General features: G+C 46.6%; 1 protein-coding gene and 1 long non-coding RNA gene across 5 annotated transcripts in view; one reads left to right on the forward strand and one right to left on the reverse strand.

Annotated features, from left to right (window-relative positions):
* The window catches only part of LOC111936633 (uncharacterized), a 51,631-nt gene that overhangs the window by 11,732 nt on the left and 14,309 nt on the right, over window positions 1-25,590 (reverse strand). The window contains exon 5 of one of the 2 annotated variants that reach the window (XR_015277714.1): window positions 2,416-7,092. The exons of the other annotated variant lie outside the window; for it this stretch is intronic. This is a non-coding gene — a long non-coding RNA (uncharacterized LOC111936633). Of the gene's footprint in view, window positions 1-2,415; window positions 7,093-25,590 lie in introns of those variants that run through there. 2 annotated transcript variants of the gene reach the window in all.
* ADORA2A (adenosine A2a receptor) lies at window positions 6,687-20,216 on the forward strand. Of its 3 annotated transcripts, XM_023937685.2 has the most exons (3): window positions 6,687-7,036; window positions 14,272-14,960; window positions 16,689-16,976. In XM_023937685.2, exons 1-3 carry the CDS (start codon window positions 6,687-6,689, stop codon window positions 16,796-16,798), a joined length of 1,149 nt encoding a protein of 382 aa, XP_023793453.2. In that variant the 3' UTR covers window positions 16,799-16,976. The 3 variants fall into 3 exon arrangements, with proteins under 3 accessions (XP_023793453.2, XP_023793451.1, XP_023793455.1); XM_023937683.2 differs by having other exon boundaries at window positions 14,272-20,216; XM_023937687.2 differs by having other exon boundaries at window positions 7,017-7,360; window positions 14,272-20,216.

Consider the following 25,590-nt stretch of genomic DNA (forward strand, 5'->3'; position numbering starts at 1 on the left):
GAATTGGAATAATTACTGTGAGGTTTTTTTCTTGCTTTTAAACATTTATAACATCCACTTAGGAAAAAAATACGGTCAAATGTGTTCTGTTCTGATCTTCCGCTACCACAATAGAAATTAATCCACTTCTAGCACTTGGAGGGCAGGAGGCAAAGCTGCAATATTGGTTTGGGATTATCCATTCCTGTCTGCCAGCTCATCTGTGTCATGACCTTTGCTTGTTGTCCAGTGGGATTTTGCTTTTGGGGCAGTTTTGGTTTTTAATTTTTTTTTCTAATGGGCACAAACAGGAGGAGAAGAGAGGCACAGGACAGGTTGGCAGGGTATGGTTTTGTGGTTTTGGTTGCTGTCACTGATGCAGTGGTCTGGGTGTCTGGTAAATCACGACTTTACACCCAGGTTCACCATGCTTGTTGCTGGAGTACAGCCTCCTTTCTTGGCCTGGACTGCAGCAGGGATGGAAATCTAAAACAGAATTGTTGCCCCTCTTTCCCATTTTTAAACTGACAAATAAAGTTCAGGCACAGTGCAGGTCCCTGAAGAGCCATTTCTTCTGCCTTTCACAAGTACGTGAAGGGAAGGTTTTAAATCCTGAGAACAGTTGCTTTCTTGTAAGAGGGGATTACACCAAATTTAACAAAGCTGGAGCTCTCATTTTACTGATTATTTCAAGAGAATTTATGCAGAAATCTTGTTACCCCACTGTAGGTTTATATTACAGCAGACTTCACTTCCCAAGAGGAGACAGAGTCTGTACTTCCAAAAAATCCTTGGCCTTGCATTTTTGCAGCCATAGCATCAGTGGCTCAGATGATATTTTGAATAAAATCTGAAACGGTGCCTGGAAGGGTCATCCTGGTATGTGGAGCCCCTTGATAGAACAAACATTTCCACACCTGCCCATGTTCTGCACTTGCAATGGTGTCCACACAGGCAGGCGTGCAAGGGCCTCCAGGGAGGGCTGAGGGAAAGTGCAAGTGCTCCAGGTACCTGAAAACCAAGAGCATGGTGAGCTGATAATTTTGCCTGCTTTGTTTCACTTGCGTCCTTTGTTAACAAAGAACAGTCTAGAGGGAAATAGTCTATTATTAATATTTAATTTCCTCCTATTACTGTAAGCAGATGACCTAAAAGATCATTTAGGCAGCAGCCAATAATAAAGCAAAGAGAGGGATCAGAAAACGTATGTCTTGGTTAGGTGGGTGATGCTCCTTCCTCCTCTTTCCTGCCCCACCCAGCCCCAGCTCTTCATCCTTCCATGGGAGGCAGGGCTGAGGATGCTCCCCATGGCTGTGTGTGAGCAGTCAGGGACCCAGGGAAGCTGCTCTACCTGAAGTATTCAGAAAATACCAAACTACAGAAAGGAAGCCCTTGAGCAACACAGAGAAGCGCTCCTGCTGCCTTCCCTATCCCTCTCCCCAAAGGACACCTGTTTTCATTATGTTTTACAGCCAGGGTTGTTTTGCAAATTTGTGTTCTGCCTGTGAGCACATTGGCTCGTTTATTGTGACTTGATCCTCTGAAGTGGTGGGGAGAGACAAGATTTCTTGGAATCTTTGATTGAAAAGATAGGGAGATTCTCTTTGAGCTGAAGGGATTTCAAAGAGAGGATAAAAACTGACAAGCATCTCCCCCTCCAGGCTTTGGAAAGTAGGAAACAAATGATTTAGCAGCATCAATTTTTCTGCTTAGGGCCATGTGTGAATTCAAGGATTTTCCCTAAGGGAATTGGGTAATCTGCATGTGGCTGGTACCTGGGAAGGGTCATGTTGTCAAAAAGAGATGCAAGATTGTGATCTGTGGAATGAGCCTTGATGATCACCCCCCTGGCCCCCTGAAGCTGCCTGCTGCCTCTCCTGCCCCATCCTAGAGCAGACACAGAAACCAAACCCCTCTGGGGCCCAGGGAAGCTGCAGTCTGTCACCTACGTGCCCACAGACTGTCTTGGGTGCCCTGAGGGCTGCTGATCATCTGGAGTTTTTGCTAATACGTGAGAGGAGCTGTCAAACTGAAGTGTCACAGGCACTGTGAGCCTGGCAGGCACAGAGGGTGCGTCTGCTCTGTACCAGCTGACAGAGCCTGGGCAGCCAAAGCCTCCCAAAGCAGGATGGACTCGGCCCAGAGGGGCCAAGTGCAGGAGATGAGCTTGTCTGATGTGGGTGATTTGAACCAAGCAGTGGCCAAGGGCTCAGCTCGATGCTTTTGGCACTCAGGAGAGAGAAGGGGTAGCACCTTGGTCCAAAGTCAACTGGAGATGCCAAACTAAAGCTTGCTTAGGCTCTGCTGGTGAATTGCTTCATGGGAACGTGCTGTGCAGATGCTTTATTGAATTTTCAAGGAGGAGTTTCTCATTGGGACTGAAATATGAGAGAGAACAGAGTGTTCCAAGTCACTACAAACGAACAGAGCACCAGGTTTACAGGTTTGTGAATGACAAAAAAGGTTTATTTAATAATGGGGGAAAGGCCGGAACATAGCCCGGGGTATCAAGAAGGAATTAACAAAATAAAACAAGGGCTTATGAAGAAATACTAATTGCAGCTGTCCAGCCTGTTGGGTGATACAGGTTATTTTTCTTAAATTTCAAGAAGCTTGCCATGCTGATCCCTCAAGGGCCTGAGGTGTTAAATATACACTTCCCCAGTGAGTAAAGCAGATTGTTAATTAATTTTTTTCTTATTAGACCTGGTTGCTGAACCTTTGAGTCTTGCATGAAGTAGACAATTCTACAATAAATTTCGTTTTGCCTCTGGATCTATGTCATCTTCTCTGGGTGGTCTCTATTTCATTTTGTCCCCTTGCAGTGAATTTCTAGCTGTATAAGCAGAAAGACTGAGCCTGCTCTTGTTTTAAAACAAGCTGCAAATACTCCTGAAATGGAGATTTGTTATGTCAGGTGAGCACTACAGCAGCTGACACTGTGAGAGAGGTGAGTGAGCTCAGGTTGAACATGAACCCTCCCAGGTTGTGGCACATTCTGTCAGCAGCAGGTGAGGCTGGGGTTGTGTGGCCAGTAATTGGTTTTTCTAATGTCAGTGGCTACTCAGCGGCGCTGAAGCAGAGACAAAATGTTGTTTTGTCGTGGCTGGGCCACCTGCTCTGCTCCAGCCATTTCTCCCCTGAGATGTGCTGGCTCTGCAGAACTCCAAGTGTTTTCCAGCCCGTCTGAGAGCAGAGGGTGGAAGGACATGCTGTCCTTTTCTGGACATAACATTCCGATTGCTTCAGAATAAATGACTGGGGCTTGGGATGAAGATCAGGCCACTGTTTGTGTAGAGAGATGGGAAGCGAGGGACAAACAAATTCTGAGTTAAAAAATTCAAATTTAACATCAGACCATGAAACAGTCAAAGTAGAAGGTTAAGAGCTCTGTTGTGTCAGAAAATAGTGTGTGATGTAGTCATTAAGCTTCAGATTCCAGCACTGTGCTTTTTCAGGTTCAGGCAGAGGTGTAGGAAATTTCAGCTTTGTTCTGAGCCATTGGTATGTGCAGAACCTCCACAGTGAAGTTTTAACTTTCCTCCATGTCTTGCTGGAATTTGAGATGAGCCATTGAAAGAGTCAGGTTAAAGAGAATGCATCTAGGATTAGTGTGGATTCATGATCCTGCTGAAGGGGGCTCTCAAATGGGGAAGAATGTCCAGTAATTTTGCTTTGATCCTCTTCACTGAGGTGTATAAGCTGTGAAATGATGGGAAAGAACAACACAGCAGGACTTGAGATAAATCCTCTGAGCATCAAGATTAAGGTGCCCAGTTCTCAGGCTGGCAGGGCTTCCTTCAGCTCTTCTGACTCCATCTCTTGTGAGGGAATTACAGTGGGTTCAGCAGTAGTTTTGGCCCAAGTATGTCAGAGTAATTTGTTACATTTTTCTAAACTTGGCATGGTACTGGAGTTTGAACATGCTCTTGTTGTGCATGGAAAGGTGTGAGCCTGTGGGAGGTGTGTGCTCCCACTCTGTGCCTGACCCTGTCCTGCTGAGGGAGTCAGGGGCTCACACCCAACTGAGTCTCAGGCACAGCTGTGTCCTGCACCCCCTTCCTCTTAGGAGCCTGTTTTGCCCGCTGCTTCCTTTGTTAGGTTGTTTTTTCCTCCTACCAGCTTTTTCCTGTCTTTTTTTCCTCCCTTCTTGCTCACACACATGCACAAAGCATTGTTTATTTCTCATCCTGCCCCTTCTGTTCTCTCTGCCTTCAGATCTTTATTTCTATCTTATATTAATTCTAATCCTCTGGAAGCTGGGCTGGAGGGTGAGGTTTCAATATCGCTGCTTTGAAACAAACCTGTTGGGATTTGTAATGGACAAGCAGATGCTTACAGGGGAATATCACTGACATCCCTGAAATCCAAGAAAGTAAAAGCCATCTTTAGGAAGTCACTGAAAAACTGCAGGTTTTGCTGTAGGAGCATAGACAACATAGAGACTTCTTGGGGTTTTTGTTCTTTAAAAAGATTAAATGGATGATCTTTATCTTCCTCGTGATAGCTAGATCACACACTGATCTCTACTGTTTATTTCTTCTGCTAAAACCAAACAAAACATAGAAACAAGATAGCTGAAGGTAGGGAAAAGCAAGGGTTTTGAAGCATGTCCAAACCACCAAGAATCATTCACTTTCCTTTCAAATGCAGCATTAGCAATAGAGCTCTAAATCAATGAAAGGTCTAAAATTAGATTATATTCCTGAGATCAGATGTGAATCACAAGTTAATCATATTTTCTTTTATTATCACTGTCTTTACCCTTTTATTTTATCCTGAGAAATTAGGTTTCTGACTTGAAAACAGAGTGAACTGTGAAGGCATCAAGCCCTGATGGGTGAGACCACGCCAGATCACCTGTGGATGGGGCTCAAAAATCATGTGTTTTGGAGGTTCATGTTACATGGTGATTTATCAGTTAGTGCTGTGTTCCTCTCTCTCCTAGCCCTCTGATGTATCAAGCTGTTTCTTAAATTAATGAGAAAATATTATTGCTAAAGCTTGCTAAATAAGGTTTGCAACCCACTCTGGAAGTGACAGGCGAGGACAGCAAGCAATTATCTCTTGACTGTGGCACAAAGCTCAGGGAATTGTATTCTCCTTTCTGTATTTTTAGCTGAAACTGTGGTGAGATGCACCCATACCTGAAGCAGAGATACGAGGTGACCTGCAAGGGCGTGCAGGTGATGTGCATCTGCTTGTATGAAATGCAGCTGCAATGTTTCCTCTCAAGCAGCACCAGCTTTAGTCCCAGAGCTGTGTGCAGGACGCTGCAGGAACTTGAAGGCAGCCCTGTGCCATGGCACTGGCATTGTGTCTGTGTGGGTATTTCTGGGAGAGGTGTGTTTTGGTGGTTGTGTTTCTGGCTGGTTAGAGGTGAAGAATGATGCTGTCCTGGATGCAACAAACACTGTGGACAGTGCAGGTGTAAGGAACAAATGGTTTGATTGTAGGATACAGACTTACATGAACAAAAATAATGGAATTGCAGGAGGGGAGCCTGCAGAGGCCCCTGCAAAAAGCGTGCATGGTCGGCAGGAATGTCCTCAAAGATGTCCCTGTCTGGCACACCTTGAACACTTCTCCCTGCCATGGATCTTGTTCCAGTGTCTGGATACATGGAGGCCATACAGGTGTGGCCACAGAGGAATGACCACACGTGGCAGCAGTGCAGCTCCCCTATGAATGAGGGTCCGTGTCCTTGCAGAGCAGGGTGTTGGTGCGGCACTTTTGTGGCAAAGCACGTGAGGGTGGGCAGCACATGATGGCTCAAACCCGGTGTTTGCAGATCAGAGAGAGACAGGTGTGTGTGAAAGGCTCCTCCACCTTTCCTCTGTGCAGCCTCAGCACTTGCCAGGACATAATTAGTGGGGCTCTCGTGTTTCAGGGCGGGCTATGGAGCAGCTGCTGAAGTGCCAGCTCAGTTGGTAGCCTCAAAAACAAAACGTCCCTTGTTTCTCATCAGCACTGTGAAACGCTGCCTTCCTGAACTTGGGTTTGGCCCCGCAGCTTTCAGGGTAGACAAAATGTGAGAATTCTGCCAATAATGTCTTCTTCTAGGTCTGTTTAATATCCGTTATCAATTTAATGTGCCACTTTAATGAGATTTTGCTTTCTCCATCTCCTCCATAGAGCTGATTACTTAATGTATGTGGTTGGTGTTTTCTTTTCTTTTTAGAGGAAACTGCAAGTGAAGAAGTTCAATGTTTGCTTCAGCTGAAGAGAATATTTCCCAAGTCCTGGTGGGAAAAGGTGAAAAAGAGGACCAGAGGATGTTGCTAGTAGGTATGGAGATGACAGGAAGCCATGACTAGAAGGGGGATTGTCAACAGGAAACAGAGCACCGCAGCCAATGTGACACTGCTGCACAGTACAGCTGCTGTGCTGTGCTGCCTGCTGGACTCTGAGGCCTGGGGAGCACTGTCTGTCTCCAAGAGAGATTCTCCTGTCCGTTTGTCTGCTGGAGTTTGAATTGTTCTGCACCTGCTTAATCCACTTCACTGGAGCTGGCAAACCCTGGGGCTTTTTTCTTGTCACCAGCTACTGTAAAGTCCTTGAACAGCTATGGGGAGCAAAAGGTGTGTGTGAGCCCTTTCTGGGCTGGCAGCCGAGCACTCCACGGACCCCAGGCAGCTTTGAGGTGTTTTGGCTGTTCAGTGCTCTGCAGATATGAACGCTGAGCTTTGGGCCTGGTTGTTCTCACCATGCTAGTACATGGGAAGGACGACTTCCTCTCAGACATAGCCTACATCATCCTGGAACTGATCATTGCAGTGCTGGCCATCCTGGGGAACATCCTAGTCTGCTGGGCCGTGTATTTGAACAGCAACTTGCAGAACGTCACCAACTATTTTGTGGTGTCCCTGGCGGCTGCTGACATTGCCGTGGGCGTGCTGGCAATCCCCTTTGCCATCACCATCAGCACTGGCTTCTGTGCCTTCTTCTATGGCTGCCTTTTCATTGCCTGCTTTGTCCTGGTCTTGACTCAGAGTTCCATCTTCAGCCTCCTTGCTATCGCCATTGACAGAATCATTGCCATCCGAATACCCCTCAGGTAAGCATGGGCTGGGCTGTGGTGGTGAGGGCTCAACATCCCTAAAAACCATAGGGCTGGAGATGAATCAATGAAGGAAAAGTTAAATGAGGATGAGTGCTTTTTCTATTGTATTTTGAAAGCAAATTTTCTAGGTCCTAAAGTCTGCCTTGGCTGGTGGATTTTCTGGATGCTTCCTTTTCCTGCTCTTCTCTGCTCTCTCCTTTGATGGGTGTCCATGACATCACAGAGGTGCTGCCTGGGAGCTGCCTCTCCATTCCTAGGCAAACTGTGCCCTGAGCTGCAGCCAGTGGCACCAGAAGGATGGTGGAGAGCAGAAAGGGGGTGAGGTCAACTTGTCCCCCTCCCCATGGGAGGAGGTGGGTTCTGCCTGAAGCTGTAGCAGCAGGGCTGGGGGGAGGGAGGTGGGGTTTTCTCTCAGGGGTCTGTTTAATGCAAAGGGAGAAGAAGCAGCAGGCTGACAAGAAATGGGCCTTAGGAAGATTTGGACTGGCTCAGGCACTGCCTCTGGAAGCACTGCATAGGTTGGGTCAAGGTGCAGGCTTGTCCCAAGCCACGCCTGCAGATGGGGATTTTGTGGTCTCTGCAGTTTAAAGAAAGAAAAGGACATTTTAGTGACTCGGCCTGGCTGCTGCTTGGTGTGCGAGCAGGGAGGCTGACATGGGACAAGGGGAAGTTTTGCCACACTCACAGGGGCTGCTCTCAGTTCAGTTTTGCAGGAGCACGTCGTTGTGATGGGCTGTGTGTGCCCGTGGGCGCGAGGCAGCGCCGCGTTGCTGTGACAATGCTCAGTCATTCACTGAGCTCCAGAGATGGAGAGGAAGCCCCTGGAGAGGCTGGTGCAGGAGAACTGTAGGAGTCTCCTTCCTTCCTGTCTTGTCCTTGGGAGGATGCAGCACGCTCTTGGGAATGGAGAGACTGCCTTCATCTCCTGAACAACCAAAGTGGCTGAAAAAATGGAACTAATTTCTGATTTTTGTGCTCTTGAGTTAGGGTTTTTGGACATCCTCACTCTTTTTGAGCTTAAATCACGTGTGCTGATCTGCACAATTTAGTTCTGTCTCTTCTGAATACTTTGGTCATGCAGCACTTATATCAATTAACACAAACCTCCTGTTCAAAACCAGAATGGGAGCCCTGGAGAGCGGAAATTGCCTTTCCATGTGGACCAGTGCAGCCAAGTCTTTCCTGAAGCCTCGGCTCAGCAAGTTTGTGCTGCTATAACATTGCCTTTAATGGGTTATTTCCAAACCCATTGGTCATACCTGTTACAGCTTCTAGTTTTGATGTAGATGTAAGGAATAACTGTTCCATTCCACTGCAGAGAAAAAAATACCTCTGTCCATAATAGTTCCCTATAAACTGTATTGTCTCCACTTTTCTACAAGTCTGCTATAGATTATTTCAGTTTATAGACCAAAATAATGATAAATGGTACAAGGAAACAATGTTGAGTAGCCCCTGGGAGCTGCCTCTGAAATGATTTTGAGAAGGGCTGATGTCTTGATTTCATCTCTCACGAGCTAACTCTGAGGATGTCTGCTGACAGTTTAAGCACTCTTATTGCTAGAGGATGACTTGCCAGGAAAGAGATTTTAAAAATCTGGATTTCTGCCCACGTTTTCGGCTATCACTGTAACTATATTGCCTCGAAAATGTAATTTCCTGGAACAACCAAGGTAAAGTCTTTTCAAAGAACCAGACTACATCAGTGCTGGGCATGACACTGGTTTCACTATCTTGTTTTGGAAAAAACAGAGCACACCCTCCTCCACCCCAGGAACAGAGGGACTGACTGGATGCAGAAACCCACAGGTAAATCCATGGGTTCCTCCTTGTCCTCTGCTGGTTTGTCCTTTTACAGCAGGAGTGATGAACTTGTCGGTTGTGTTTCCCTTTTAGAATTTATGGATGAATAAGCATTAGATTTACAGCCTCAGACATGCTGAGAAAGTGAAAGCTGATTATCTGAAGAGGGAAATGTGGTATAATTTAGATTGCCCACATCCTCATGGTTTTTTTCTTTTTCTAATACTGGTTTGTCTTAAAAATGGGTCAAACAATTTGAAGTTAGTTCTGCCACTAACAGTGTGTTGTTCTAACCCCATCCTTTAATACCTGGGAAAGCCTCTTCTCCTCCCCACAGGACATGAAAGATACCACCAGGTTTTCCTAATATTCATTTGCTAATTCATTAATAAACCAGGCTTCCTTCACTCTAGTGAAACCAAAAAGGGCCATACATTTGTTTTATTCTTCTGTTTCTCTTTAAATATTTCATGTCTGATTTGTCCTAATGAAGATAACTGCCTACGTGTATTCTCACAGAAATAAACTGTCAGTACTAAGAAGGCAAAATAGTGAGTTTTGTGATACTGCTTTGTTTTGGACCCCTCAGTACATTGTTAGCTACCTTTCCAATTATTTTTCTGTGGAGAAGAGACCCTCCTCCAAAAAACTGCAATGTGAAAAGACATTTATCCATTTAAAATGGATAAAAAATGAATTTGTGAATATCTTAGGTGTTCTGCCTTTCAAACAATTTAAACATTTTGTAGAATTTGGTCAATTTTCCACAAGTTCTCAAGCATTTGGCTGAATTCTGCCAGGTTTTATACAAATATAACACTCTGCAAGTGGCAGTAAGGCACTCCCAAGGAAGGGAGCCTGAGCCATTGTTCACTCTAGGACAAAATGAGGTCTCTCACATGGCAGGTACCTGAAAACCTGCACTGGCTAATATCAAACCCTCAGGTGCTGTGAACAAAACTGGCTGTGACTCTGAGCCCCAGGATGAAGCCCTGGGCCAAGAACAATTGCTGCTTTCCAGGCTCTGTGGTGCCAGCAAAGGCTCTGTGGGCACCATGCCCAGCCACGTGCTCCTGTGCAGGCATTTGTGTAAAGACATTCCCAGGGGAAGGACAGGTAGCTCCAACACACTGGAAAGAGAGGGGAAATTTTCCTTCCTGCAGCCAAACACAAAATTTGCTGAGGTTACTGAGGTTGCTGCTTGCTCTCTGTGCTGGGTTCAGGCATAAAACACATAGGTCATACAGTGCCAACTGCAGGTCTTTTCCTCTGCTACTTTTGCTGCTGCAGTGCTTCTCTGGGGAAACATTATTAAGGTACAGCTTCCTGGCGTTTGGAGCCTTGGGACTGATTAATCCCATGTGGCGGTGATTTAAACTGCAGTTCTGAGGTGGTTTTCTGCCAGAGGACATGAAGAACTGGCTTCTCAAAGTCTAGGAAGAATCGGGGAGATGAACACTAACCCTGAATGAAGTATAGGGTGTGCAAGGGACCTTTGTGCTGAGAGCAGCCTGTTTCAGTAGTTGCTTCAATTCCCTAGGCTTCCCTTCTGAAATGCTGATAAGTGAGCATCTAAACCAGCGAATCAGGGTTTTAATGTTTTATTGTCACTTTGAGCCATGTGTGGACTTATTTCTTTCCCTGCTCACCATAAACCTTTTGACTTTATGGAATGCATTTCCTACATATGCTCATGTTAAATACATCTAGGGCAGGTTCAGCCTAATGTGAGAACAGAGTAAATCCCCTCCTTCTTTTAACATGGGCACGGCTTTGAAAGCAGTGCCCTCGTGGCCTGCACAGAACTTGCTGTTACCAAGGTTTTATTCAAGAAGCTGATCATGTCACGAGCAGAACTGTGTCTGCCCATCATTCCTGCTTCTACTGTTTAGAGAAGAGATAATGCTGGGCATCTGTGCCCACCTCCCCTGTCTCCATAGCATGGACAAACATCAGGATCACTCAGTACCTGGCAATAGAGGAGGGAGGCTCTGGACTGAGGGGTTTGGTACAGGTGAAGGTCTGTTTGATTTCTTGCCCTGTCACAGATTTCCTGGATGATCTGGGATTGCCAGGTCTCTCATTTCCACATACATTTTCAATAAGGATTGAATATTCTGCTTGGTCCTGTCCCTGATGGCTGCAGCTGCCTGAGGTGGTGGGCTGCTGCGTGGATGTGTTTGGTGAGCAGTGTTTTGTAATGGTTTGTTAAGCACCTTGGAGCAGTGCTAGAATTCATATCAAAGCCCTCAGCTGAGCACAGACATTCTGGGTGATGCAGTAAAGGTGTCTGAAAAACACTCCACACCTGACAGAGGATGTGCAGTGCTGACCACCAAAGGAGGGTCTGGAAGACAAGCAGCAGGATGGCTGGACACGGTGACGGTGAGTTAGGCCAGCTACACATCATGCAATGGATTGAAAGGTTTTAACTTCTTCCTGAAGACACTCTGGACAGACTACCAGCTCTGTCTTTCACCAGTCTCAGAGACTCTGTGCAGGAATCTTTGTCTTCATGGTACAGAATTTAGTCCAAGGACCCAAAAGTGGCACATCCACAGCCATGTTACTGTATGCAGCCCAAAGGAGCTGTACATTCACCAAGGGCAGCTGCTCTCCTGCAGTCATTTTGCCAGCTGGGTGGTTGGAAGAGCAGCAGGGCAGGTGAAAATGTTTTAGGTGAAAACTTTCACATTTTCATGTGCTTGAAAAGTTGGTTTTGCCTTTTAGAGGAGGCAGGTGACTCTATCCCCACATCCAGTGCCACCATGAGCATCCCTGTGCTCTGCACTCAGGTCCTTTGTGCCTGAAATTTCACAAGCAGAAGTGGTTGTTTGTGTAAGTGCAAGTGTGTTATTTCCAGGAAGCAGAACTGCTGCTGCACAGACAATCCACATCAGACATGCTGCAAAGTCACCTGCCAGCTATGCAGAACGAGGGCTGTGGGTGTGACCACCTCCTTTCAGCTGTTTTTGTCTCCTGCATGGTGCCAGCAACTCCTGGGATAGAGGATGTGTCTGGGAAGCCCTGAACTTACCCTGTAGAGCTCTGCAGCACTGAGAATATGGAGAGTGGCTTTGGCCTGGCTGCTGTGAGCCTGGAAAGATACTGAGACAAAGTACATTGAGATGTACACGAAGTCCTCAATGTGGATAAGAGGAAAGAGTCCAGGAAAACCCATCTGGACTATAATGCTACCTCTGCCAAGTCAGTCAGAGCTGCCTCATGTGGATCCTAGAAATTAAGCTCTCCTAAACAAATTAACACTTCTCAGTGGGTACCTGGCCAACACAAGGCCATTGGCTATGTCACGAGATGCTTTCTGTCCTGACCCTTTGGAGATACAAGGTGTTACGGACATGCACTGCAGCACAATGCACTGCAGCTGGGAAGCTGCTCGGGTTGAGTGCTGTCCTGAAGCCTCATAATGCTTCTTGCATGGGAATCCCCAGAGGAAAAGAGGGAGGGGGCAGTCTTGGAGGGGTGTTTGTCTGGAGTAGTGAACGTATTTTTAGTGGAAGGGACATCTCTAGTCGTGGGATAACAGCTGCGCAGTTTCAAAATTCCTCTGACAAGATGTAGCTAATTCCAGGGCTGAAAGGTTTTGACGGTTGTTGTGGATTTTTTTTGGGGGGGGGGGGTGGGGATTTGGTCTGGTTGGTTTTGTTTTTGTTTAGTTTTGTTTGTTTGCTTTGTTTTGTTGTTTTTCCAAACTTCAAGGGCCTTCAGCCACTCTCTTGCTCCCTGAGTGTACATTTCAAAGTACAGATGCTGTTTTGATGTGTTGATGAGGTCTGAATGGAGCAGCTCTCTGCTACCACTCATGCCATGCCCTTTGCATCCTTTAAGCACTGGACAGGATCCACTAATTGCTGGGAAAAACCTTTTTCTCTCTCAGAATTAGCTGAATTCCTTCCTCATTTCTGGAAGGGCAATTTAGGTATGTTTTGCGTGCTGGGAATTGTGTGGTTGGCTCCGTTATCCACTCACTATTTTCTGGTTTTGAAATGCAACTAAGAAAGAGAAATTTAAGCCTGATGGGTCTTGTTTTTTCCAAGATCCATTGTCAGGGATTTCAAGCATGTGCAGTATCTCCATTCTTTAGTGTGCAAAAGCAGCCACTCTTCTCCCCTGTCTCAAACTTGCATTGGGATAGAAGCATGAACCTGTGGGAGTAATTATTTCACTGGGAGATGGAAAGATTTCTGTGGCTTGTTGTATTATTTCTTGTAATGTTTGTTTTCAGAGAGAATTCAGGGGACAGGGGGAGAAGGAGCACTGGGTAAACACTGGGAGCCCAGCGCTACCGTCCGATCACAGACACACGGGGTCAAATACAGTGTGGGACCCACGCTGCACAATGTGGGAATCCAGCCATCTACTTTCCATGCTGAGCATTACCCAGGGAAGGAAATTGCATTGAAATGTTAAACTGCTGCCCTAATTTACATTTTCAGAGGGAAGAACTGGTGGAGCCAGCTCAGGACTCGCAGTAACCTGTGAGGCCTTGGAAACTAGTTGATATTTCCAAACCAAGGTCTCTGCTGCACTGTCAGATTCTTACCATGTTGCTTATTGTTTCTTTCAACAGATCTTGGAGAGTTAACTGTTAGGAGCACTGGCTTTAGCCAGGCATCAATGCCTCCACCACTGAGGTCCCTTTGGTGTGTGCAGTGCAGCCCACAGCACACCTGTAGTCAGAGAATTGTCCTCAGATTAATTCCTCCTTTCTGAGAAAGACATGGGGCTGACTTAGCTGGGCTGGTGGGGAAAAAGGCTGACTTGCCTCAGTTGTTTCAAGGAGGTTGGTGGTGCTGGTCTCCCTTAAAGTGCCATTGAAGAGCAGAGTGAAGTGCCATGCAGGCAATGCCAACCTGGCTGCTGCAACTGAGCCAGCAGGATTTCCCTGGAGCACACCAGAATGTGGACACAAGGGTGGTGGCACTGTGCCTCCAGGTTCTTTTGTGCTATTTGGTTTACTGATCTACTGCAAAGACAGACAATTCCATGCTAAAAGGCTGCTCCTTTGCCAGGAAGGAGACATTGCCTTAGCGTTTGGCAACAGACCCACAGTGTCTTCATCCCAAGGGTCAGAGCAGTGCTGTTGGTTAGCCAGGCTGCAAGATCTATGTGCACTCCCAAGTGGACTGGTGGAGTGAAGGAGCACAGATGGAAACTGAACTAATTTCCCTGCTTTTCTCTCAACTATTCACTGCTTAAAGGAAAGGGGAGGGAAGTAGGTGGCAGACAGTGTCACCACGTCCTTGGTGTGCTGCATGAGTTCTGCACGTCAGTGCAAAGGCCCCTCTGATGAAGCAGGTGCCTTTCTCACTGTCTTCTGGAACAAGGGGCCATTGTGAGGTTGCGTGGGTGCCAGCAGCTTGTTGAATGACACTGATATATCTCCCATCTCCTCTACTTTCCAGGTACAATGGCTTGGTGACCGGCTCTCGAGCCAAAGGCATCATTGCCATCTGCTGGGTGTTGTCCTTCATCATCGGCCTGACCCCAATGCTGGGGTGGCACAAGCGTGCCCAGATCGAAGAGCTGGGTTCCAACTGGTCCTCTCCCATCAACTGCAGCAACAGCATGGTGGCGTGTCTCTTCGAGGCCGTGGTCACCATGGAGTACATGGTCTACTACAACTTCTTTGCCTGTGTGCTCCTGCCCCTCCTTCTCATGTTTGGTATCTACTTGAAAATCTTCATGGCAGCCCGGCGCCAGCTCAAGCAGATGGAGAACAAGATGGTACATGGGGAACGTTCCCGCTCCACGTTGCAGAAGGAAGTCCATGCAGCCAAGTCTTTAGCCATCATTGTTGGGCTGTTTGCAGTCTGCTGGCTTCCACTACACATTATTAACTGCTTTACCCTTTTTTGCCCAAATTGTGCCCATGCTCCCCTCTGGCTGATGTATCTGGCTATTATCCTGTCTCATGCTAACTCAGTTGTAAACCCCCTAATTTATGCCTACCGCATCAGGGAGTTCCGATACACCTTCCGAAAAATCATCAGCCAGCACATCCTAGGCCGGAAGGAGCCCTTCAAGGCAGGAGCAGCCAGCTCCAGGACTTCCACCCATGGTGGGGATGCAGAGAACGCCAGCATACGGATCAGTGAGTATGCGCTAGAGGTATACACCAATGGAGAGATCCACAGGGATCCTGAAAAGCAGGACTTAAACAAATGCAAAGCTAGCTTGGAATGGCACCAGAATGGAAATGCTCTGGACTTGGAGACAAATGGGCATCTCCCACATTCCTGCAAAAATGGGATTCTCTCAGATGCATGTCTGAACAGGGAGCTTCACAGTGAAGAGCTGATTGACGCCCAGGTGTCTTACTCAGATCTGGAAAGAGCAGCCTTTGCTGCAGCTGATGTTTCCTGATGAGACTTTCAAAGTTTTCCTGGTAGAATTATTTTTTTTTCCATTGGTGACCTCTGCCATGGCAGAAAGGGAGGTTGGGGGGCGGGGGGAGAGCAGTGTATTCAGATCACTGTGGAGAAAGGGGTCCATATCCAGGACTATTGGATGATCCTAAATACCAGACTGGAGAAAAGCCAAGAGACCACCGAAGTGGACTAAGGAAGGAGGGACACGTTACCCATCAATGACCTGTCACCAAGAGCAGTGCCAAGGTCGAGGATGGCATTCCAAGTTCAGCACTGGGAGACTGCTGATGCAGAGATTTTGTGACACTGTGCTGTACTGTGCCTGTGGTTGAGTGCTGGTTTCGCTGTCTTTACCAATGGAAACAGAAGCATGGCTGAATAACAAAGAACAACTGGGAAGGGCCTCTAAGTAGTGTGGCCCTGCAACAAGCAGAAGGGGGATAGCAAAATCTGTTGTCAGGAAGGATGGCAGGAGCTGCTTGGAGAGGGAAGGAATTTGCCTGATGGGAACTCTGGATACTTTCAACCATGGCACTTTGTTTTTCAGTTTGTGTTTTTAAAGCTTATACTGCAACAGGTTGCTCAAATGATTTTTTTCCCCACATGATGATAAGGTTACTTTACTTTAAGTTATAAAAGATGGGCAAGAACTTATATCTGTTCCCTGAATGCTCAGTGTTCCAGATGCACATAGCAAATATAGCTTCTTAGTGCTCCTCTGTGTCAAACAAATCACCAAAGCTGAGCCTTGCCAAGGATTTCCCTTGGCAAAAGGGCTGTTAGCAGGACGTGGTGTTGTGGGCCAGGGCTGTGGGCAGTGTTCTCAGGGCAGGGCTGTGAAGAGCTGTGGGTGTGTGAGCTCTTTGTAGGCTGATGGCATTTTCTGCTTTCCCCCTGTCCCTGTGCTTCTCCTCCTGAGCTCCTAGAATGCAAATTCTTTCCATGGCCCCAGATGTGCATGAGGGGAGGTAATATTCCATATTTCAGTCACCTTCATCCTCACTCAACAGGCTGAGGGACTTCTTTCTTCTTTCTTAGGATAGAGAGCAACCCACCCACATATTTCACCTAATTTTGGAATTCCAACAAGCTCTATTTAAAAACCTTTTCTCCTGTGATTTCAGTTTTTTGTTGTGAAGCCTGATGTGTCCCTGTGGTGCAGAGGCCAACAGAGCTGGGTCTGTCTGGTTAGAAAATGCTCCTGCTCTGAGAAGCTGAAAGGTGTCAGTAGTACTGGAACTCAGTTTAGAAACTGCAGTTTCTACTTTCTGTAGAAAAGAACAGGCAAATCTATGCTGCAGCAAGTGTACACACTGCTGTGGTTTGTTGCAGAGGTGTTTCATTGCAGTTTGGTAATTCTCTGTGTAACAGGAAGTCTGGCAGCTCAAGGAGAGCAGAAAACCACATCAGCTTGGATTCTACCTGAACATTGCCTGTGTTTTGTTTTTCAGGCAAATCATCCATGTCCAGTACTACCAGCCTTCTGAGGAGACAGGCAGTAGTGGTCCTACTGGGAAATGAAAAGTCTTGTCATTCCAGGGATCTGAGGCTTATTCTCTAGCTGAAAACATCAGAAATATCCTCCCCCAATCTGGGTTCTCCTCGTGTCTGTCCACTAACATTTCAGAAGCCAAGGGAAACTGGATTTTCATACTTGAGGAAGAGCAAGTTAATTTTGCATGTTCTTATTATTTTATATATTGTGAGCTATTAGAATGAAAAAATAGTTTTATTTTGAGGAGAATTTTCTTTGTTCCAGTTTCCCTGCACACATATGGGGAGAAGTTTGTGGTGCTGAATGTGTTTGAGTATGTAGCTCCTCTGGGATAGCACAAAATTTACTGTGAGATGGATAAAAAGGCGTGGCTACCACCACAGTCCTTAGCAGAAAGAGAGGCCAGTTTGTAAAACAATAGGCTTCATGGTTTAATTGAACTGCTGCTTTCTTGGCAGGGCTCTTCCCCACAGTCTGACGTCAGAGGAGAGGATTATCACTCCAGTGATACCACCATTAAGGAGCACTAAGCCATTTCCCTGTGACTGACGTCATAGGTAGTTCCTCCGTAGGTGACTCGGGATATTGTTACTCTTGATCCTTCTTGATGGAATATTTCTGTAGGTTATTTGTGTGGTGGCTTCTCTGACCTCCTGTAACAGCGGCAGAGGAACTCAGGAAAATGGGGGGCTGTTCTCTTCAAGCCTCAGCTGGGAGCTAAAATGTTTCTAAGAATAACACAAGATTACATCCGGCACTCATGTCAATAACAATTAGGTCCACAAAGACCCAGAGCAGGGAAGGAAGTGTGGGAAAATACCAGCATTGCTCATGTGCTGGAACACGCAGAAGTGCAGAAGAGTTGCCTGTTGAGCTGTAGCTGCAATTGTAAAGGGATGGTTTGCAGCGCATTGGATCAGACTTTCAACAATTGGTGTGGATTGGCTGCTTTCTATTGTTTCCTGAGCATCTCCACACTCACTTATGGCAGTTTCTTTTTGGTTGTCCCAAGAATAAAGTTGATCTATGTTGATGGACAAGCTTAGGATTGTCTTGCTCTCCAGATTGCTCTGGAAAACTTTCCTACCCAACAAGATCACTACGCAAACTTACTGACTTGCCAGATATCTTGAATTTAGCTTTTGTGTTGCTGCTTGAGCTGCCCCCAAGTGTATCCAGTCCCTTTTAATATTAGTGATCCAGACTTGAAGTGAAAAGGGGGTGTGAGGGGGGTGGGCTGTGTGCAGCAGGGAGGGCAGGGTATGGAGAGTGTGGTTTGTGGAGCTCTCTGCAGTCACAGGAAGGAAGGGATTGCAGCTGCACCACGTGCTAGGCCTTCTGGCAAACATTTGGCTAAGATGGACCCTCAGAAGATGTTTCTGAAGCAGTTGGGGAGAGCAGAAGCTTTTTGAACAGAATTTTGGACTTCATATTTCTTGTTTCCTAGGGATCATAATTTCAGGTCTTCCTGCTTTTTGGTTTGTTTTTCTTAAAAAATAAAGAAGCACTAGGTCCCATCAGCGAAACATGCTCTTTCCTTCTCCTGGCAGCTCTCCACTCTTGAGAGAAGTACCTGCCTTCCAAACTTCCTAGGACCACTCATATCCCCAGTTTTCTTCTAGCTGGAGAATGTTTAGCTGATCCAGTTGTTCTGGATAAACAAAGATGGTAGCAAGACAAAGGGAAGAATGAGGTGACTATCAGGAGAGGCTGGAGAAGACCTTCTTGGGAATCCCAGGTGAAGTGGGTCCAGAAAGTAGGAGCTGAGGTCAGCAGACTAATTTCATTGAACGAGAACTTCTTGCTAAAAAAGTCAGAAGCAGCATAGAGATGATGTGCCTCATTTGGCATGTGGGCATTCCATGAATATCCCCATTCCCTGAAGACTCTTAAGGCTCCAGAGTTTATTTGCTTTATAAGAGTTTTGGAGAAAACGAAGTTTGATCAGTTGCCAGGAGTAATTTTACCAAGAGTTCTTGGGGCTCTCTCCTCAACAGGGCACTGCTTTTCTGTGTGTGCAGATAAATGCACTTACAGCTGTGTGCTGCAGAGTCCCTTTTGGATCAGTGACATTTCAAAGCTCTGCAAGCTTGAACTACGGCTCTTGAACTGAGAAGCAATTTGGCATGGTGGGACAGGTGGGAATACTGGAGACAGAAAGGATTTCTTGCTGGTCCCAGCTGGGGGCCAGCTAGGACCCCCTGCTAGGGTGCAGGTGGACTTGGAGTGACATAGAATAATCTGAACCTTTGATCATTTTTTGAAACTGCCTCAAGGGATGCTGGTGGATACAGAGAAGTTTCTAAGGTGTGGGAGACTGGAGGGCCAGGATGGACAGGAATTCTTGGTAGTGAAGGAGCATTTGTAGAGTAGGTGTTTGGGAGGATTTTGGGGGAGCAGGAATGTGCTGGGAGGTGCTGTGGGGTGTAAAGATGATGCTGGCATGAGACCAAGGTGTGACTTGCTGAGGAAGGTCTCTGGAAGGGATGTACAGCCTTACAGCTCTCCTCGGGTCACTGCAAGGATCAGCCCTTCCTGGAGTGCACACAGGGTGTCACAGGGTTGACTTTGTAGGGTCTATATTGACTGAGGCAGGGATGGTTCTTATGGATTATGTCCTTTCCAGATACATTGTTCCATTTCATGAGCACATCCAGGTATAACAAATCCCCTTCTGCTTCATGAGCATGGGCCCTACCCTAAAACCAAATCCTTCCGTCCAAGTTCTGTGGAAGGACAAACAGGCTGCAGTGGTGCTGCAAGGCATTAAACCTGCATGCAATAGTCTCCAGTGGTGTTTGCTAAGTTCAGCTGCCTAAAAGTCAGTTCTCTCCCAAATTGTTTTGGGCATCAAATTGCACTGAGTCATTTCAGCGTTTTTTCTTTCCAGCCCTGAGCTTCTGGCTGTCTTTATGGCAAAACACATAAAGAGTAACAAAAATTGCCAGTTCCTCATTTGCATGAGAGGTGATTAACCCTGAGAGATGAGAATCCCCAGACTGGGGCAATGTTGTTGTGCCCCCACCTTTCTTGCCTGCTGGGGCTGTTCACACAAGGATGTGTTAAAATCAAGACTGGAACCTGTTGATCTGAGAGCATCCTTCACTCCCCCCACTGTCTCAGGAGCTGGTGTTCCTGCGCTGTCCTGTGGAGAGGTTCTCTGTGGTCTGCAAACCAAGACACTATGAGCACCCTGCTGCACATGCTGTCAGTATGAAACAATTACTCTTTTAATTTAAATGTTTTACAATATAGGTGTTGTTTTCCCTCTGTCAGTTACCATTGGGGGGTGGGAAGGGAGTGGGAGAATCTGTGCATGCAAATGTATTTAAAGTGCGTTGACCAAAGGTTTTTTTGAATCTGTGAAGTTTTCATATCTGTGAAGTCATCAGACTGCTGGGCAGTGAGGAGCCGCTGGTGCTGCGGAGTCTGTCTTGGTTACATTTCTTAATAAGCATTAAAATAAAAAAATATATTTGTAAAAGAGAGTGTGCGTGCCTTTGTCCCAGGAAGATCCGGCTGGCTGGGTCTTGTGTGCAAGTATTTTTTTATTACATTATTAGCTTTCTCCATTGATTGATCCTTCTGGGGAGCTCTCTCCTTGGTGCTGCCTGTGCTTTCACAGAAGAGATTAGCACAGACTGAAGTGACAGACCAAATGGACTAGAAGACTCCTCCCATCTCTAACATCCCAGGATCTGTCATTGTGGCAGTAGAAATTGTTCACAGTTCTGTATGGAACACAAAATAGAGCTGTTTTCACCCAAACCACTGCCCTGGCAGGAAGGAGGTGTTCCACAGCAGGACCTGAGGGTCCATAACTGCACCATGCAACAGCTTTGCCAGCTGTGACTGGGCCATCCCACCCTGCTGGCTCTCCTTCCATGTGGCCCTGCTGGTGCATCTCAGACCATCACCCTTTCAGACTTCTGCCCAGTTTTTGCCAGCCAAATTAGTCTAGAAATGGAGGCAGGAAATCTACATGCTGCTGTGATGCTTCTCCTGTCAAATCTGAGCAATGCTGAAGCTAGAGTAATTTCCAGCTTTTTCCAGCTGGCAGCAACTAAATATGTGTCTAAGGAGGTTAATAGAAGTCTGTTCAATCCAGGAGCACTTGGAATTGGAAGGTTCTGAAATGAAAGTTCACCAGATAGCCATCAACCACCAGTCACTCCCTCTTTTGGGTCACTTTGAGCTGTGCTCAAGGGCTCCTCACAGGAGGCCCCAGTTTGTGGAGAGGTTCTGGCACCCTGGTGCTCTGCAGCCAACTGCCCAAGCTGTTCAACCAAGTGTGTAATTGAGAAGCTTTTTGATTTTCCCTCCTGTCACAAACACTGTGCATTTTGTTCTGCAGCATCAAAGGCTGGAGCTTTGGAACAATGGGTGTCTGCAGGAGCCCAGCAGGAACAATGCTCGTACCTAAGAAAGAGAACTTGGAAGAACAGAAAGAGCTCCCAGCTTAACAACACAATTGGCCTGATCAGAAATCTCCGCTCAGAGATCCACACCTTGGCTCAGTTGCCCGGAGCAATTAGACTCTGCAGGGTTTTTGCTGTAGACAAAAAAGTGGCTGCAGCACTGGGGAGCTGCCGTGTCTGAGTGATGAAGTAGGATGGGGCTATGGAGGATTAGTAGTGTTTCCTACAAATGGGAGATAATGATTTTGGCTAAAGAGCTTTTCTCAGTAATTAAGGCAACAGAATCTTCCTTATCACTTTTGCCCCCAAACAGGAAGACTTTGGTGCGAAGCATAATACACATAAGTGTCTGTATGGGTTTCAAAAAGTTTCAGGTCATTAAAAAGCTCTGAGCACCTCCTCTGAGGCCCTCACAATTTACTTTCACAGGAAAAATACTTCCAGTCTCGCATTTGACTGTGACCATGTGAGAAATGAGATTCTCTGTGTGTTCATTCATGGGAAGGAGACAGACTTTTGCCTGCTCTGAATGATCCTGGGAGGAATCCACTTCTCTGATCCCACATATAAGCACCTCAGGTTAGATGAAGTGACTCACTGCATGCTGGAGTCTTGCTGAATAGTAAGTGGACCTGTGTTCCTCCCTGACTTCCCAATCTCCTCTTCAGTGTTGCTTGGATAACAAAGAGGGGCATTTCTGCATATTGGAGATGTTTCCTCAGAAATGACCCAGTGGATGGGGATGTTGAAAGAGTTTTGGCTGTGAGATGCAGTCATTTCTCTGCTTTGGGACTGCAGCAGTCACTGCTAAGATCCTGCAGTGTCAGGAAAGTGCTGTCTAGATCTCAGAAAATCAGAACTTCACTTCAAGAATTAGAGTCCTTGCAACACATCAAAGAAAGTAATCTAAACCAAGTTTGGGTCTGAGAACAACGTGGTGATTTTTCAGCAAGTGAAAGTCAAGGAGTGGGAAAAGAACTTTCCATCTGCAAGTTCAGAGTAAGCTGTACAAAGATGAGGTTATGTGGAGTGCAGATCCATACTGTGTGGTCCGAGACTGTTACACTGAACTCCAAAGCAGGGACTGCGGTTTCTGGGAGTGTTCTGCTGCAATCCAGAGAGGTGACTGCAACTTCTACAGATCCCAGGGAAGTCTTTAAACCTTCCAGCTTGGACACTGACAGCACTGGAGCTGCAATTGCTTGAGTTTAGCCAAGGATTTATCCAGAGCCTGAGGCAGCTCCAATCTTTTGCCTTTCCTAGGTAACAGCTCATAATGACAATGAAGAGATCTATGTGCATGGGGTGTCTTGCTGCCTCAGCTGTTGATGAGATCATGGGGATATTTTTTGGGCTGCTATTGGTCCAAGATATTTCTTCTAATTGGGAGTTAAGCATATCTCAGGTATTTCATGTTGCTGGAGAACTTGCAGCTGCATCATTTGGGTATTTGGCATCATCTGGACTGTGAAAGCTTGTGCCTGTTTTTTTGGACTTCCATGGATGTGGGGCTCTTGTGCAGTGTGGTGATTGCATCCAGGAAAAAAACCACCTCCTAATAAAGAGAAATGAGCAGCCTGGATCAGTCCTATGAAGAACGCAAAACAGGCCTGGGCCATCTCAGGGTAAGCTGCACTCATGGTGCCTCCTGAACCCATGTCCTGTTATTGTTGGTGTGGAACATGAGGGTCTGGGCCAATGAAAATAAGGAAGGTGACTTGACAGACACAGATTTTATCTTTTGAGATTCGTCGTGACCTTTCTTGTGTATAATAAATAAAGTTGACTCAGGAATTGGCAAGTGCCCTGTAACACGCAGTCCTGGTGTTGGGACTCGGCAGAATGTTCTGCTTAGCAATGCACTCTGTTGGCTTTGTTTGCCAAGTTCCTATTTTGGAGGTGCTGAAGGGCTGAGCAGTGGCAGATGCTGAAGCCTCCTGTGGACAGGTGTTCTGGGCCCAGCACCTCTGCCCAAGCTGACCCGGGCTGGGTGAAGGCCGTTTTGACTGCATGCTCATACAAGCTTTTACCACTGAGCTATAGAAAAAAAGAGTCCTTCCAAGGAGAAATGTTTGCAGGGCTGTGAGTCCTGGGCCCAAGCGGGCTCCCATCCTTCCACATTACTGTATAACCTGCCAGGCAGTTAAGTCGACATTGAACAATATTGCTTCCTGTGTTAATGTCTTGAGCAGCCCTGCCACACACACTGGATCCTGTGATATTAAACCATTCCATCATCCAGAGAATTTGACTGGTTTCACAGGTGACAGGAATGGTAGCTCTGAGACTTGCCGAGTGATTCCCTGACATCCTGTCTTCTCTGTTAATGTGATTGTGAGCAATCACAGGTTTCCTGATCCAGCCCTGTGATATACAAGGCTCCTTGCAGGCGACTGAAGATCATGCTGCTGACTTGAAGCTGTTCTGTGCTGGTAACACATCCGACTGTGAAGTTATTCTGCAGATCCAAAAGACATGGGGGAGAAGAGGACTAATGTTTGCATTCCCAATCCAGAGAGGCACTGGGGGACGGCTGCAGTTAATTCACAAGGATTGTGACTGATTGAAAGGCAGAGTCTCAAGAGGAGAGCACCCAGCACCAGTACAGGGGTGCTGGGCTACATGGCACCCAGCACCTTAAAGGACAGCTGACTGCCTCATTTCTGAGGCCTGCCATTTGGGAGCAGTCCAGTATTCCAAGTGTTTCCTGCCTTTCTTTATATCCATGCCAAAAGCACTGACAGAATAGGGTGGAGACAAAAAAAAATCTCAGACCCTCCTCAAGATCCTCCTCTAATTCCAGAAGGATCAAAATGCTAAAGGTTGCACTGGAAAAACAGAAATAGTCTTTTCTCCCACCATCGGTAACTCAATGCCACAAGTAAAGCTGAGACTCAGCTGCTTGTTCTACAGCTGTGTCCTTTCTGAAGTCATGAGAAACAGCATTTTGGTTTCCTTCCAGAGGAAATACACAATAATATCCCTAACTTGCACTGAGGCCTTCCAGTCTGCTGAAATAACCTAGCAATTCATCTGCAATAAAATTAAACCCAAGATCCCCTATTCCTTATGGAATATGCCAATGCATAGGAATCTATGTCTTTTAATCAGAAACACTTCTAGCTTGCATTCTCTGAGCCCTTGCTTCCCAAGCAGTTTCTCTCCCATCCTAAATTCTATATTTGCAGATGATCCCTCCTTTCCTGCCATACACCAAACCTAATGCACAAGAAGTTTATCCAAAATGCAGGCGCTGCCTGTGCCTTTTCATGGTTCAAAACTACCTGCACTTTCAAGGACTGCAGCAACTGTGTTCTTGTAGATTTTCCCTGTGTGGCTGGAGAAGAGGACATGATCTCTATGCTAAAAGAAGTCTCTGATTCCCTTGCAGGAGGATCTTTCCATCAGCCTTTGATTTGGAAACGCTGTGTGGGACATACAATCCTCCCTGGGAGAGTTTAATGCCTTCTTCCCATCAAAAGCATGCGGCTGTGTCCTGGGGTCAGTGACATGTGGCTGACACTGAAGCCTGTGTGTCAGTCAGGTCTGGGAAGAGCTGTGCTCTGTGTGCTGCACAGACATGTTCACGGTCTCCAAAGGCAGGTCCTTGAGGACAGAGCCATGAATTCAGTGTTTTCCAGGTGGCTGTGTTCTCTCCATGCCAGATGAATCCCAGTGCTGTGAAATGTGTCCCTGTTCTTTTTCCTAAAGAGATTCATCTGCTGATGTCACCAGGTAAGGACACACAGGAACCTGCTCTCCCTCAGCATCTGTGGCCTTTGGCCTCTGCTGGTAGTCAGGCATCCCAGGAAAACTACAAGTGACCTAAAACTCTTTTTTTGCTAACCCTTGGCCAGTGTAGCAGATAGAGAAGTAATGGCAGTTTTCCAGCAGGTGAGACCCTCCAGGCCAGCCAAGCAGACAAGAAAAATAAACACAGGAAATAGCATCCATGCAATAAGATAACAGAGAAAGGAGAGGTTGGGAGAGCTTTCTGCTGCTTGTGTGTCAGGGGGAAACCCAGAGCTTGGAGCTCTTTCCAACAGGAGCAAGCAGATGTTGAACCTCAGCACAAAGGAAGGGGTTACTGCCTAGATGGAGAGGAGACTCTGATCAGCTCTGCTCTGTTTTTCTGTCTCAAAAAGCAGTTTTCAGTCACAGTGATGATGGAAATTCTGCTGTCTCACCTGTGAAACCCATTCCTTGAACTTTTCCCTTTGTGTCCCATCCCCCCAGACCCAATGGGGTTATCAGAGCCTTCACGCTGCTCAGTTTACCCCTGGTGGAATGGCACAGCAGTACTGTGGTGAGGCATCTGCTGGCTCCATCCCTGTGCTCAGTGAGATGGAGAAACCACCTGTGGTGCCCAAAATAGCCCATGCCTGGGCAATCCAGTCCAAATGGTGTTGATAGTGCTGGGGGATTCCCATGCCTCATAAA

This window comes from Cyanistes caeruleus, chromosome 18 (assembly GCF_971803275.1).
Source record: "Cyanistes caeruleus chromosome 18, bCyaCae1.hap1.1, whole genome shotgun sequence".
NCBI classification, from domain to species: domain Eukaryota; kingdom Metazoa; phylum Chordata; class Aves; order Passeriformes; family Paridae; genus Cyanistes; species Cyanistes caeruleus.